Source organism: Heloderma suspectum, chromosome 16, assembly GCF_057233095.1.
Source record: "Heloderma suspectum isolate Gila_16-S chromosome 16, 16-S_ref, whole genome shotgun sequence".
NCBI classification, from domain to species: Eukaryota; Metazoa; Chordata; class Lepidosauria; order Squamata; family Helodermatidae; genus Heloderma; species Heloderma suspectum.
The window spans coordinates 13,285,462-13,300,997 of record NC_139473.1 but is presented as its reverse complement, the minus strand read 5'-3'; the positions used below and the strand labels follow the sequence as shown (position 1 = coordinate 13,300,997).

Sequence of the window (15,536 nt, the reverse complement as noted above, 5' to 3'; positions counted from 1 at the left end):
TACAGAAAGCCTAACAACAGAGTATTAAAAATGTATTTTAAGCTATATATATCTTTGATCCTTCCCTTACACTCCATCCCCTCCCCTGTCCCCTTAAGGAGACATCCAAGAAGAGTTTAAAAGCAAGGTACCAGTTGTGGCTTTTGATGCTAAAGAGGTGCAATAGCCCAAGACACCATTATCACGGCCTTGACAGGGTGCTGCAGTATCAAGCTATGTATGATAAAGCACTCTACTGACACCAGAAAAAAATAATAATCACGCTTCTTCTCCCCACCCCCACCCCACCGGCCCCATTCCCCTTTTCACAAGAAGGCTTTTTACGCTCATTAAATGCAACCTTATCTCTGAAATGACAAGTGCACCTAATCTCATTTTCTGACAAGCAATTCTGACAGCACCTTCCTTTTGATTTCGAAGACACGTAGCTAGACATATATTAATCTGTCAGTCATTGCCCCTAGGAAGATTGGGGGAGGGAGGAGGCAAAGGAGGGTGTGGAAGAGAGAGATGAATATTTCTCAGAGTGAAAGAAACAAGAAAGAAAGAGACCGCCAGCGGAGGAAATACAGATCTGTGCACGCTCCACACACAAGCCACAAAACATCAAAATTTGGACTAAGGACAACCATTATTTATTGAGAAGTCTGTAAGGAAGTTACTAGTTTTGAGGTCCATCAGCCTATTTCCACTGGACTTTTTTCTTTCTTTCTTGAAAATGTCTGAGTTTTGTTTATGTTTTTCTCTGTTTTGTACCCTCCTAAAGAAAAGGCCACAAAAAAGAAATAGTGGAGAATATTTGAAGAAGATCTTGCATGGATCAGTGTCACAGTGGCTTGATTATTATAATTTGAGTATATACTCAAATTATAATAATCAAGCCACTGTGACACTGGTCCATGCAGGATTTTCTTCAAGTATTCTCCACCATTTCTTTTTCTGTGGAAGCCACCATCTTTCCCACATAATGCCCTGGGACAGGGGTTGGCCCTAATATCATGCAGAATGAAGCAGTTGCCTCAGGCGGCAGATGCTGGGTGGCAGTGGCAAGGTGTGTTGGAGGAGAAATCTGTGTGTCATGCGGGCTTCTGTGAATCCCCTACATTCGTTAGCTTGATGACTTCAGGCACAATGGAGGATGTTGTCCCATCATCAATGTTGAAGACAGATTCATCTGCCCTTCCAGTTGGGTTTTGTACATGTGTGAACATTTGAGGCCTACAGAGGCAAAGAGGGGGGAAAGAAAAGAAAAGAAAAAAGATCAAGTTTAGAGGCCTGGAGTTTTCTGTTCCGAGGGGGTAACCCTGAGAGGAGTAGTTTCATTTCTCCAGTGAAGTGTCAGTTTCATTTTTCTTCGTAAGTTTCATTTCTTCAGGATTGAAGCAGTACTTTCAGTTTTGAGGGAGGAGGGTATATAAAGAGAGAGAAAGAGACAGTAAGAGCAGAGATAGACAGAGCCTCAAGTGAGGGCAGAGTCTGAAGAGTGAGCCGGAAGAAGCAGCCTGGAGAAGTCTAAGGATAGCTAGGGTAAAGGAACATGCATTTGGCAACTTTTATTTTCTTTTAATGCCTTTTGTATCACTCAGGCTGATTGCATAAATACCTTTAGTTCTTGTTGTTGTTGCTTGCCTTAAATCTACTAGTAAACTGTTGTGGATAAAATAAAGCCTATGTCTGGAGTGTCAGTCACCCCATGCCTGTGGCCTAAACCCCACGTTACCGGGAAGGGGAAGTTTAAAGGAAGGAAAGTGGGACTCTTAAGGAGGCAAGAGATCCTTAAGGAGTGGCTCAGGGGGTCCAGGTCATAAGTGGAAACTTGAGAACATGGAATGGCAGGGGCGCCATCTTGTTCTTTTCCTCAGACAGCAAAATGTCTTGGGTCGTCCCTGCCCTGGAACAGCATTCGGTCCGTTTTGTGGAGAATGCAAAATGGTGGCCAGACTACCAGCACAGTTGCGGCTGTTGCCACTTGCAGCAGCTGCCCCGGGGGGGGGGGGGAGAGAAGCTGTGCTCCTGTCCAGTGCCAATGGCAAGCCCTACCTCTGAGAAACTGTTGGAGAAGTTCTCCACCAGATGGGGAAATCTGGTGATAGAGTTCCGACAATTTCTCCATCCATACAAATAGGATGGAGAATTTTGAGAAGCTATTTGCACAGAGCTCTTGTTCCCGCCCTCCGAAGCACTAACATCTAACCAGGGATGGGGGGGGGGGCTCTCATGATTTAACCCCCACTTCTCTGCTTTACCACAAGCTCCCCCTTTGTGTTTCTCCAAGGAACGGCAACAATGCAGACATCAGGACGGGACTCCGGGGCAGCCACCTAGGGCCCTGCTCACCAGAATGTGCGGGAGGGCCCCCAAGCGCAGCAGTGATGTCACAATGAGCCCCTGTACTTCCAAAGTTGCCACAACATCACTGTTCTCAAAAGGCAAAGCCAGAGAGATAATAAGAGCAGGGATTCACTAGAAACAGGAACCAGAAAAGACAGAATTTCTATTTCCACCCCACCCCTGGCCCTCCCACATTCCAGAGGCATGCTGGGAGTGGGGAAAGGCGGGGTTGTTTGAGGCTTTTTCTCCAGCAACCACGGTGTTAATTTTAAACAAAAACTGGGAGAAATGAACCCCAAAAGGTAGCAAAAGGAACCGAGCTCCCTGCTTACCTGTGGGTCCCCGTCTGGAGCTGGCCAGGGAGGAGGAAGTCTTCCCTCTGGTCCACTCCTGGGGTATACAAGTGGAGCCACCGATGGCATTAGGGTGCTGTGCCTTTGACCTGAGTAAGCAATCGCTTTGGCTCATCCAGGTTTTACTGTACCATCGCCCTGTCTCATTCACATAAATTTATGCGGGTGGAGTGGGATGTCCAGACAAGGTTGTCTTCAACTTGTATCTCTCCCATATTTGCATGTTGCTAGTGTGGTAGTGCCATCTTTTTACTTGCCAGAAAAATAATATTTTAAGGAAGAAAAGACGGAATCGCTGTACAACGCTTTTTGACTGGTAGCTCTCAGAGCCCTCCATCAGACCAAGGGTCCATCTAGTCCAGCATCCTGTTCACACAGTGGCCAACCAGCTGCCCACAGGGAACACACACACAAGCAGGACCTGCGTGCAACAGCACCCTTCAGCCCATGTTCCCCAGGCACTGGTGCACACAGGCATATGGCCTCTGATACTGGAAGTAGCATATGGCCATTAGGACTAGCACCATTGATAACTTCCTCCTCCTGGAATTTGCCTAACCCTCTTCTAAAGCCATGCAAATCGGTGGCCATCGCTACATCCTATGGTAGCGAATTCCATAGTTTCACTCTGCGCTGCGTGAAGAAGCCCTTCCTTTGCTCGGTCCTCAATTTCCCACCAATCAGCTTCATGGGATGACCCTGTTGGGTTCTGGCATTTCGAGAGAGGGAGGGGAAAAAAATGTCTCCCAATCCACACTCCCCACACCATGCATAATTTTGTCCGGCTGCCTTATGTCTCCCCTCTTCCTCCCGCCTCCCCCCAAGCTAAACAATCCCAGCTGTCCTAACCTTCCTTCTATCTAGAAGCAGCCCGTGACAGTGAAGAATGGAACTTCCGTGCTCCAGGGCAGTCTACCTCAGATTTCCAGATGCTCGGTGGCAAACAGCTGGAGGGGGCTCTTGCTTCCTGCCCTGCGTGTGGGCTTCCTGGAGGGTTCTTCTAGCTGGCCTCTAGCATGCTGGAGGAGCTGCGCTCAGGGTGGGATCCCGTCAGGGCCCTTGCTTTGACTCTGGCCCGGTGAGGGATTCTTCCAAGCAGCCTTGAGCTCCGTGCGTCTCTCTCTCTCTCTCTCTCTCTCCCCCCCGCTCGAAATTAACAATGGGAACGGTTTCCAACGAAGCTCTGAGGCTGGGCAGGGGCGGCGCGCAGGGGAGCCAAGCGGCGGCGAGGGCGGGCCGAGAGGCGGGGCAGGCGAGGAAGCGCCGCTGGCTCGCTCGCTGATGGGAAGGCAGAGCGCGAGACTGCGGAGCGGTCGGAGGAGCCGGGCTGACGCGCGCCGGCGCTGCCCAGGGACGCGCGCTTCTTCGATGCGGGGTCTTTGCCGAGCTCCCGGCCGTCGGGGCGCCGTCGCTTTGGGCCACGCGTGAGCCCGGCCCTGGATTATGGGATCGCCTCGCTGCCGGCGCGTCTTGGTGCCAATGGAATTCACTTGAATCGCGGGCAGCTTGGAGACCGGGGAGGCGGGCGAGCGGCCGCTTTGTGCGAGAGCGAGAGGCAGCGGAGCCGGAGGGGCGGATTCCCCCCACGCCGTTCTGTCCCCCGTTCCACCCCTGGCCCCGGAGGAGGCGAGGCGAGCACCCGGGAGAAGCCTCCTTTTTGAGCGCCTGGCGCCTCTCCAAAAAGCGCACGGTGCCAAACGGCTCTCTGCGCCCTGGGCGCGCATGGCTCCCTTTGTCCTGCTGCCTGGGATCTCCCGACGCGGCCCCTGATTTCAACGCGCCCCCCCCCCACCACGACTCAGCGTTGCTGCGTCTCCTTCTTCCGTTCCAACCATCGACGGACCTGCGACTGATCCCCGCCACCTCCTCCCGCAACTCCCGGAATGGCCGCACGCTTCGGGATCCTTACTGGGAAGGACTCTCCCTTGGACGGAATAGTTTGGTTTTTCCTTTGGGAATAAGTGCTTCTTACCAGACGGATCAGAGTTTGACGGAGACTTTCTCTCTCTCTCCCTCTCCCCCCTAACAGCGCCCCTCCCAGATTATGAACTTGGGGTCTGTCAATTGAGTTTAACCCTTTGCGCGATCAGGTAATTGGGATCTGGCGTTGCGTGCGGGGCAGAATTTGAATCACTCTTCCTGTACGCCTGGTGTGTCTCCGCTTGTACGGTTGCTTTCTCCGCGGAATCTCACGCGCTGTGTGTGTGTGTGTGTGTGTGTCTGGTGGGAGGGAGGATTAGTTGGTCTCTTAGTGCAATATGAAGAGCGAGCGGGTGGGGGGGGGGGCTTCGTTCATTAAGAGATACCCCCAGATCGTCCACAAGCTATGCTGCATTTCTCCGAGAGAGGTGTACTTCTGTCTCAGGCGCGTTAGATTCTCAGTTGGTCCTGGATGGGTTTACGGGCAAAGCTTGAAATGGCCGGAGTTGGGAGCGTGTGTGTCCTTTTTATTAAATAGAAGTGTCGTAGAAGGGGACAGGGGATGGAGTAGCGCACACACACACACACACACACACACCCGTGTCGGAAGCTTCCCAAATCACTCCTGACCTTTGCTCATCTAAAAGGAAACGAAACGAAACAAAAGCCCAACAGGAAAGGAGATTCCCCTTTGGAGGTCTGTTTGGAACAATGTTCCCAGCATCGGAAGGGGTGATGTTGGACAGAGGAATGGAGAAACAGCTCTTGGCTCCCCATTTCTGTGTTGAAATAATTACGGGAGATAGACTCGTTATTTGTGTCTTTATTACATTGATAACCCACCTTTCTTCCATCACGGAACTCAAGGTGGCTACGTGTGGTTCCCAGGTGGTCTTTGCTCCAAGCACTGGCCCGACCCAGACCTGCTTTAGCTTCAGCAAGGTGTCTACCCCTTGTGCCTTCAGACCATGCCCTGGGACTTGTCTTGCTGTTCTGTTGTTGGATTTGGAACCTGGATTGGTATGTTCTGGTAGGAGCAGGACACGCTAAGGAAAAGTGTACTGATGCTTTCCTTTGGGTGAACTGGTTTTGCTTTTCCATGGGTGCCATTCGCTTAGAGCCATGTTGCTGTTATGTCCTGCTTAAAACTAGGCTGAAGTTGAGCACCAGGGCTTGGCCACCCTTCCTTTCTTTCGCCAGGGCTTGGCTGTGGAAGGGGCAAAGCAATAAAAATGGCACCTCTGTTACTCCCCCTCCTCACAATTTGCCTTGCTGCTGAACAAACTGCAGCCCTTCGTTGTGGAGAGAGATTCACCGCCGGCTTTTCAGACTGGCCCTTGCATCTTTTTATCTATCTGTTGATCTATCTCTGTTGCTTTTTTTTATATCCTGCTGTTCTTCACCAGAACTTAAGCTGGTGTCCGTAGAATTCCCAGATGGTCTCCAGACCCAGAGGTGCTTAGCTTCAGCATGGCTGCTGCATCATGTGCCTTCAGATTGTGTCTGGACTGTCCCATTGCTGATTTAGATCCTGACTATCCGAAGCAAATGACCCCAGTTCTGGCCAAATGAACGTTCTGGTGTGGTAAGATGTATAGTCAAAGGCAATGCTGCTGGCAGAGCAAACAAGGGATAATTGTTACTCCTTGCTTCTTCTTTTTTTAATCTCTCCCTTCCTCCAAGCGGCTCAGGGTGGCATGCATGGTTTTCTTTCCACCTGTATCACCCAGCTTAATTACAGCCCTGTGAGGTAGGTTAGGTTGACAGGCGCTGGCACCAAGGATACCTAGCAAGCTTCATGGCTGAGTGCGGATTTGAACCTGGGTCTCCCTTCCCCTAATCCAATTCTCTAACCACTACAACACCCTGGTTAGATATTATGTAGGCAATACCAGCGTTGTCTTTAGCTGTGGGTGGACCATAGCTCCCCCTCTCTGTTCCAGAGACCCAGAGGCATCATCACCCACCATATCCAAGCTGATTATGTTTCTGGCCCAGCAAGGGTCTCTGGACCCAACAGATCAGGAAAACAGCAACAGGAAGAACCATACAGTACCATGCCTCTATCCTGCTATATTCAGATCTCTCTGTGTGTGTGGGGGGGGATGAACAAACTATTGTCTCCACACAGTTTCAGTCTGCCCTGTTGGAAGAATCCGCCAGTGCCCGCGTGGAAGGGGTAGGCTGCTTGCTCACTCTCTAAGGAAGATGTTGCCTCTGGGTTAGGATCATGAACATAGTTCCCTGGGTTGGGGGGGGGGAGGAATGGAAATGCATTTCCCTCCCCCTCCTCCCCTCCCCTCCCCTCCCCCACCCAGTTCTGATGGGATGAGAGCTAGGAATGTCTCACTGCACCCTGCTAATAGGCTGCAGTGTGCAGAGCCCCTTTTCTGCTGGTGCATATTTCCTTGATGCAAAGCAGTCTCTCAGCCCCTAATTATGGCTTGCAGGATTCCCCCCCCCCGCCCCCCTCCACTTAGGCGGGAGGCGGCTTGTGGGATGGATCCAAAAGCCTTTCATGTCGAAGCTGATGTTTTCGCAAGTGCTTGGCCTCGGCGTATGCCAAGAAACAAAGCGCCAACCCTTTCTGTCTGGACAGGAAATATTTGGAGTAATACATCCCCCTGTATGGCAATAAATTCCTTGATGGAAGAGAGAAAAACGCTGCTTTAGCCTGGAGGTTTGCTGAGTTCTAACATTTGAGTCCAAGGAGATTGAGAGGTGCTGGGTAGCTGCAAGGCTTAAAGAGAGAGGGCTGGTGGGCGGGAGAGGGGGGAGGTGGCGTCTTTCTATTCCCCACCCCTTGTTAGCTCAGTTTTTCCACACACACACACACACACACACACACACCCAGACAAACCCCCAGAGCTGAAGGGGCTTGTCTTTTGTCAAAAGAGGTGTTGGATTGAAGGCATTTGTGTCCATCAAGAGCCTTGCAAGTCAAAATTTATTTAAAGTTGGCATTTGCACATAGAAAAAAACAACACCACTTGGGAACCTGATAGAAAGCATACGCCAGCTTTTAAGAAGGGGTTGCGAGGAGATGGGATAAAAGAACCCCCCACCCCTCCAAAAGTACCCTGTGCATATTCAGTTCATTCACTGGTTAGTCAGAGCAAAATCAGAGGGTCTGAGGTGAAAAGGGGGAGGGAATTGTCTGCTCCCCCCCCCCAATGGCATTTGATTAGTGGGACTCTGTAGCCCTCTGCTTGCTTCTATCCTGGAGATTATAAATGTCACTACTGCGGCTAATAAACTGCTTTTCTGGCAGCCTTCTTTCCACACACACCCCATTTTTATTTTATTTGGGTTTATTTTAAAGCAAAACACCTTTGTGGAATTCTTATCTTTACTTCCCCAGTTGCTCTTAGCTGAAGAAAAGAGGAAATACTTTAATTAAAAGGACTGGCATTGCATTTCCCTTTTTGACCTAAGGAGGAAATGATCAGTTTATTTGTAAAGGAACTATCAAACACCTCTTGTTTTGTTCCAAGGAACAGTCCAAGCAGAAAGGTCAAGACATGCTTCCTACTTACCTTTCCTTGCTCCTTGTCTTTTGTCATTTTCTTCTTCTTCTTCTTGAATTGATCAGATAAGCTGGCTGCTAACAGCAACTAAGATGCTAAATGCTTGATGCAGTGTGTATTCCTTGTTGTGTTGTGATTCACAAACATCCTTAGCATTATTGTTTTTTAGTAGTGACTGACAGAGTCTTCCATGGGTAAAACGCTTCTTTTCTTAATAATTTGTTGTCCTATCAAACTTGAGGGAAGTCTCTTTGTTTTTCTTTAGTGTGTGTGTGTGTGTGTGTGTATGAAAGGCATTTTTAGCCACATACACTCAAAATAGTGAAATAACAAAAAACATTACAATAACTTCAGGCCATAAACTCTCTTAAAAATCAGCTGGGACTTGGGTATGTAAAAAAAAATGGGGGGAGAATGAACAGACACACACACATGATTTAGGAGAGAGCTGAATTTAAATTATTTTAAATTATTAAAATAATTGAATATTAAATTATTTTTCATCATGGATCAGGTTGAATGGCAAGGTTACAAAAGCCATGAGAAATCTCTCAAACTGGGCGAAATGATATGACTGACCTACTCTCTGAAATGCAAACCCGTTCAACCCTCTTCCGTTTAGTTTTGTGGGTTATTAATTTGGCTACACTTTTACAGCTTTTTCTGCATGACGAACCTCTCTCGGCAGATAGCGCATCCAATGTTTACAGGGCTTGCGATCAGAAAATGATATTCCATGTCAACATTTTCTAAACACCAGGAATATTAACCTGCTGAAATGCGTTCAGAATTTTGGAGAAGACAGCCCTTTAGAACCCTAATTAAGACTGGAAAGTAAATAAAAACCTTTTAGTATTTTTCAGTCACCTCCTAAAGGATCAAGGGTGCACTTCTGTGTGCACTGATTCGGATGTAAGCCCCATTGAACACATTGGAACTTCCTTCTAAGTAAATATGCGTCAGATCAGCTACACGATGCAGTTGGACAAACCGATGGTTTATATCCTTAATATTAACAAATGTATCCACGTGTATTTTTTAAAAAATTGTACGTTATCAATTACCATTCAGTTTAACCGACCTTTTTATACAATTGTTTGAAGACCCAGGCATGAATTACTGACTTCTGCTGAGTTCTGGGTTGTCCTCCACGTGCACAAAGCTTCTTAAAATCTTTTTGCTAGGAGCTAGCTTCAGTATTATGCCAGGACTGTTTCGTTTCTGCCCAGAGAACATTAGTTATTGGGCGGATTAGAAATGTAATAAATAAATACCCCCCCACACACACACACCTCGTGAAAGCAATTTCGTATGAGCAGGTAGATGATGTATCAGTTGAGCCTGTGTTCATGATCTGCGAGGCTCCAAAACATGCAGGGTTTGGATCCAGACAGTCATGCATAGAGTAGACCCACTGAAATCAATGGGACAAGTAAGTCATTATTAACTTAAGCATATTTATTTATTTAATTTATATCCCGCCTTTTTTCCTCTTGCAAGGAACCCAAGGCAGCTTACATTATCCTCCTCCTCTCCATTTTATCCTCACAACAACAGCCCTGTGAGGTTGGGCTGAGGGTCTGTGGCTGGCCCAAAGTCACCCAGTGGGCATCCATGGCCGAGTGGGGACTAGAACCTGGATCTCCCGGCTCCCAGTCCAACACTCTTGCCACTACACCATGCTGGCTCTCTATTTTGACCCTTAGAATAGACCCATTGAATATTGATTTCAGTGGGTCTATTCTAAGCATAGCTAAGTCTGGATCCAATCCACTGTGGATGCTACAGAAGTTGTTAAGTCTGAGCCCCACAATATACATAGCACATTGTGCACACTAGGAAACAACTTTCGTGGATGAAGTAAAGGGGCTTAGATGAAAGGAATGGTGAATTACAGGAGTGCTCAGTCACATGCAGACCATATACCTGCGTGCATGGACATTGGAGATGGAGCGCTGCAGTTCTTTTGTGTGCACTTACCTGATTGACTTATTTTCAGTAAACACACAGGATTGCACTGTGTGGACCACATCTCTCATTACTTAAAAAAGAATAAAATAATAATGCAGTTCTAGTCTTCATCACCGGAAGGAAGAATGCTACGTTTGAACATATGGTAGCAAAGAGCTGACCATGATTACTTTGGCAATGGGCAGCTGAAAACTACCCATAGCCTTCAGCTTGTGATATATTTTTGATGTATATTACTGTAATGGAAGACCCCCCAAATATTGCAGCATTGGTGCTTGCTGCTGTAGGGCATGTTCCCTCATGTGTTAACAGGTTGACAGGACACTTGTCTTCTTGACAAAATGCTCTGGAACGTGTGTGAACATGGGCATCAAGATAAATACTTTTGCTCAATCAAGACTTGGCTTCTTCTTCGTTTCTCAGTTTTGTAGTGTTGCTTTTTAATCTCTGTAGAGATCAGCTAAAGAAGGGAGGTTGGTGTTAAGGCGGCTTCCCGTTTGTCTGTACAATGAAGAACAGAATTTGAGTTTCTGCATAAAGCTGCAGTACCCTACGTGTTTTATTTCGGATGTGACATAATCACTAGGAAACATATTAGAGCTTTAAAAAAAAACCCCAAAACTAATTATATGATTGAGGGAAAGGGGCTTTCATTCTGCTTACTTTGGCGAAGATTAATCTAATATTGAGATAGTGACAACAGTCTGTGGCTTAGCATCACCTGTAGTAGCAATGGGTGTTCACACAGACGTGATTTGTGGAGGCTCTGAAAGAAGAAGAAGAAGAAAAAGAAAAGGGGGAGGGAGCCGGAAATCTGGATTTGTATATCATCAACCTGGAAACCCTAAAGTTTAAATCCTCTCTCAGCTGTGACCCGGGTAATGTTTCTCAGCCTTACCTGCCTCACCTGCTCATTCTGCAAACAGATAACTCTGCATTCCTTCTTGGGGTCTGCTTGGATGAAGAGTTGGCATACAAATGATTAATGCCATATCTTTTGGATCACACTGTGGGTTGTGGTTGCTTAGAGGCTGGCATGTCTATATTTATTAGTGGGTGCTAATAATTTGAATATGGAACAATTAAGAAACAGAGCTACGTCAATGCACACACTTCCCTCCCACCTCTGTCAAGAAACACCTGCAGGTTATTCAGATGCAGCTGAATAGCACCATCTTCTGGGCATTTAGCATCAGAGAATCACGGTTCTGCCTTTTGTTCCCTCTTCACCTGCCCCATAATACTTTCTGTTTGTCTGGGGCTTAACATGTCAACATTTGGTGGTCTACTCCCTGAAGCATGACAACAATTTCTCTCTCCTTGTATTGTTCGATACTTGACTTAGTCGTCTAATACATGCTTCTTTTTGGTTGTTATTTTTAGGGTTCTGATGCCAGTTCTGAAAAGTTGTTCAACACAGTTGCAAACAAAGGTAAGTGCACACTCTGCCTGATCCCAACTCTGCCTCCCCCCTCCTCCCCTCCATCACAACAGGCGATGCATATATTCCATGTTTGCAAATGGAAATTTTAAACAAGATTTCCATGCTTGGGAGCTGCATGATTTTGTCTTGTGCTCTCAGCTGTGTTTGATATTTTGAGCCACTCCGGGGGGGCGGTGTGCGGGGGGGGGGGGAAACTAAGTTAAAAATTACATTAAAAATGTATGTAAATGAGCTGGTTTGTCAAGACTGAATTAATTTCAACGATCATATTCAAAACCAAAACAAAACTGACGGAAAAAGGCTTCCATTTTGAGCTCATCTTGTGCTGGCTTTTGAATGTTTTCATGTGATTGTTTCTCTTGTGATATGGAGATAGAATTATGAATAACCAATTTGTATGTCAGGTGAACACTGTTGCATGAATCTAGGATTCACATAGCAGTAATCGACCAGCTTTGTCTGTGTGGGGTGCATTTAAGTTATATAGAACTATATGCAGCAACACACTTTAACACATGTTCTCTTTGTTAATTCCTTCCAAACTGCCATAAATGTATGTGTGTGGTCTTAAAATAGAGAAGGGGGCTTACTGCTTGTTTCCCTCTGTACAATCAGATTGTTTAAAAAAAATGTTTGTTCAATTTTTGCTCTTGGTGGTTTGGAAGTTGGGAAGATCCTCATCTGGGTGATTTATGTGGTTAAATTCAAATTAACTCCGTTTGGCTTCTTCTACCCGCTCCTGTCCCATTGAGCCATTTACCAAAACAAACCCCAAAACAAAACAAAAATGAAGCCCATATTTCATTAGGCAAACTTGGTGTTTAGAAAAAAAGGCTTTTGCCTGAAGTACAGTATCAGGGGAAATCTTTCTTGGGGAGGGACCATGGAGTAGTGTGGAATTGCAGCTTTGCATGCAGAAGGACCTGAATCCATTTGCCACTATCTCCAGTTCAAGGGGTCAGATGGCAGATTCCCAGCCTGCCCTTGAGGCCCCAGAGTGCCACTGCCAGCCAAAGGAGATAAGATCTGTTGAGGAACAACAACAGGACCGATATTTTTATGTTCAAAAGACTGGACTGGATGGCCCAGTGGTTTGACGTATACGTTAAGATGCTCATGTTTTAGGTGCCCCGCCACCAAATTCTCAGTGGCCGTTATGCTGAATGGCCTTGGGTCACTTTATTTATTGCATTTATATCCCACCTTTTTTCCACTTGCAAGGAACCTAAGGTGGCGTGCATAATCCCCCTCCTCTCCATTTTATCCTCTCCACAACAACCCTGTGAGGTAGGCTGGGCTGAGAGTCTATGACTGGCCCAAAGTCTCCTAGTGAGCTTCCGTGGCCGAGTGGGGACTAGAACCCAGATCTCCCGGCTACCAGTCCCAACACTCTCACAACTACACCACACTACCTTTGACCTCTGACGCATGGGCATGCCTTGTGTTTCTGTAAATATTCCTGTGCAGCAGGGCATATCTGTTCGCTGCCCTCGCTCCTAACCTCATGGCTTGTACATCACCCTTCTTTCAATAATGTGGTTCCCTGCTCACCGTCTCCGGCCCACATATAAGCCCCCAAAGATAAAAGGCCAACCCTGTCTTGAGACATGTCTGTTTGGAGCTGGGATCTACAAAATTTAACTCGCTGAATTGTGAATTCTGAGTAATAATACTCAGAAATTATATGTGGCCATTAGAGATGCTGGGAAGATTCACCGGGCTCAGGCCTGGAAATGAATGTTGGGATGGGGGCTAAGTATTTGTGTATTTGATGGAGATGTGAGCATTTGAAGTCCATTTCTTTGCTAGGGCACTGCTTTGAAAAGTAGACCCCAGGAAAAGTGGTGGCAAGGGCCCAAACCTCTGATTTGGGTATACGCATGTGTGAAAACAACTCAGGATGATTTCAGATGAGGCTTTTATTGTGCAATCGTACGGCTTCATTCATGGAATTTTATAGGAAGGTCTAGAGGTCATTGTCTATAATTTGTAGTCCTGTTATATTTTCCCACTGCTTGTTCTGTCTTTTTTCTGACCATTAAAAAAAAAAAAAATTCTGTAAGGGAAAAAAAAGACTGAATGGCTGCACAATGCCTTTTGATCGGTACTGCAAGGAGCCTTCTGTCTGGAAACACCTTCGGTTAATTTCTGAGTCTTATTTCTAACAGTCAACGCTGGCCCATCATCTTCCCTGCAAAGCTCAGCAGGATGGGAGAGAAACCACTCCTTCTTTCTGCAGATTGCTGACAAGGCATGGGCTGGGTGTGTGAAAAGGGGGCTGTCGCGAGAGTCGAGCGGCATTGCTGCCGATATCTTGATGTCTAGGTTTGTGAGACGTTGTTCAGACCAAAATCAGAAAGGCTACTGGGGTGCTTTGAATCTTGTGTGTCTGTTCTATAGTGGGGAACCATAATTCTTCCTTGATTTTTTTTTTAAGTCATCATCCCACTCAAATCTTAAATTGCAATCCTAAATTGCACCTCAGAAGTAAAACACTTTGGAAAGCAAATGACTCTTGATTTATGCTTAAATGTCTTGAGGACTGGGGAACAAAGCAGCCATTTCTTTATTAGAAATATGTGAGGCAGGGGGGTAAGCCTATTTTTAAAACATAAAAAGGTAAAAAGGTAAAGATGTCCCCAACCAGTCGTGTCCAACTCTAGGGTGCAGTGCTCATCCCCGTTTCTAAGCCGAAGAGCCAACGCTGGTGTGGCTTTTTGTCTGATGTTATAGAAGGTACATGTCTCAGTCTTACATGGTTATTTTTAACGTGTGGACAGTAAGAACATCAGAAGAGCCATGTTGGATCAGACCAAGGGTCCATCTAGTCCAGCATTCTGTTCACACAGTGGCCAACCAGCTGTCAACCAGGAACCCACAAGCAGGGCATGAGTGCAACAGCACCCTCCCACCCATGTTCCCCAGCAATGAGTGTACATAGGCTCACTGCCTCTGTGGCTGGAGGGAGCACATAGCCATAAAGACTAGTAGCCATTGATAACCCTTCTCCAGGAATTTGTCCAACCCCCTGTTAAAGCCATCCAAATTGGTGGCCGTCACTACATCCTGTGGTAGCGAGTTCCATAGTTTAACTATGCACTGGGTGAAGAAGTCTTTCCTTTGATCTGTCCTGAATCTCCCACCAATCAGCTTCATGGGACAAACCTCAAAGCCTAGTATTTTGAGAGAGGAGATAAATGTCTCCCTATCCACATTCTCCACACCTCTATCATGTCTCCCTTTACCCTCCTTTTTAAGGTGCTTTTGTGAAAGGTGTTTTGTTCCCCCCCCCCTCTAGCCTTAGGAATAGATGCAAGGCATATGAGGAGCTCTCTCATTAGGTCTGTGATCCTCTTGGTAATTAGGCTTCTCCTTCTGAAATTTCTTTGATGTATATTGAATTATATCTATTTTTAATTGCATAATGAACGATGGTCCTGTTTTATATATTAGCATCCCTTTGAAGTTCTGAACTGAGGGATTTCTCCCCTTCTGTCTTTAAAAAAAGGGAGGGAGGGGTTAGAAAATTGAAAGTCTAAATAGATTTATTTGTCTTGGCACACACAAAGGAATGCAGAGGTCAAAAACAGACAGACATGGGGTGGGGGTAGAGGGAGGTGTATGTGTTCAAGTGATTCAAATCCGCCAAGCTCCGTGTGACTGCGTCCTTATTTTGGTAATGCCATCTTTGAAGCACTGTGCTTGATGGAACCCTCACGTTTAAATGGAGTCAATTTAGCGTGGATGCTAATCTGGAGGCTCAACATTTCGACCTGGAGATCTAATGACTAGGAAGAAGAAGAAGAAGAAGCTTCCTTACGCATTGAGGAATGTCAAAATCATGTATGCTCATGTGGAGATGGCATACATAATTTCGAAACGAATGTAGTCCCGAAAACTTCTCCCACTTTTTTTTTTTTTTACCGTTCTCATTCAATTTGGTAGAAGAGAAATAGCTTTCCAAAAGAAATTCAATGGTGAAGAAAGTTC

General features: G+C 46.5%; 1 protein-coding gene across 2 annotated transcripts in view; it reads left to right on the top strand.

The window, feature by feature from the left end:
- Positions 1–15,536, top strand: part of AUTS2 (activator of transcription and developmental regulator AUTS2) — a 1,269,596-nt gene that overhangs the window by 1,134,026 nt on the left and 120,034 nt on the right. For both annotated transcript variants that reach the window (XM_084822994.1, XM_084822993.1), the window contains exon 6: positions 11,486–11,534. In XM_084822994.1, coding sequence (XP_084679120.1) covers positions 11,486–11,534 — 49 coding nt within the window. The remainder of the gene's footprint in view (positions 1–11,485; positions 11,535–15,536) is intronic.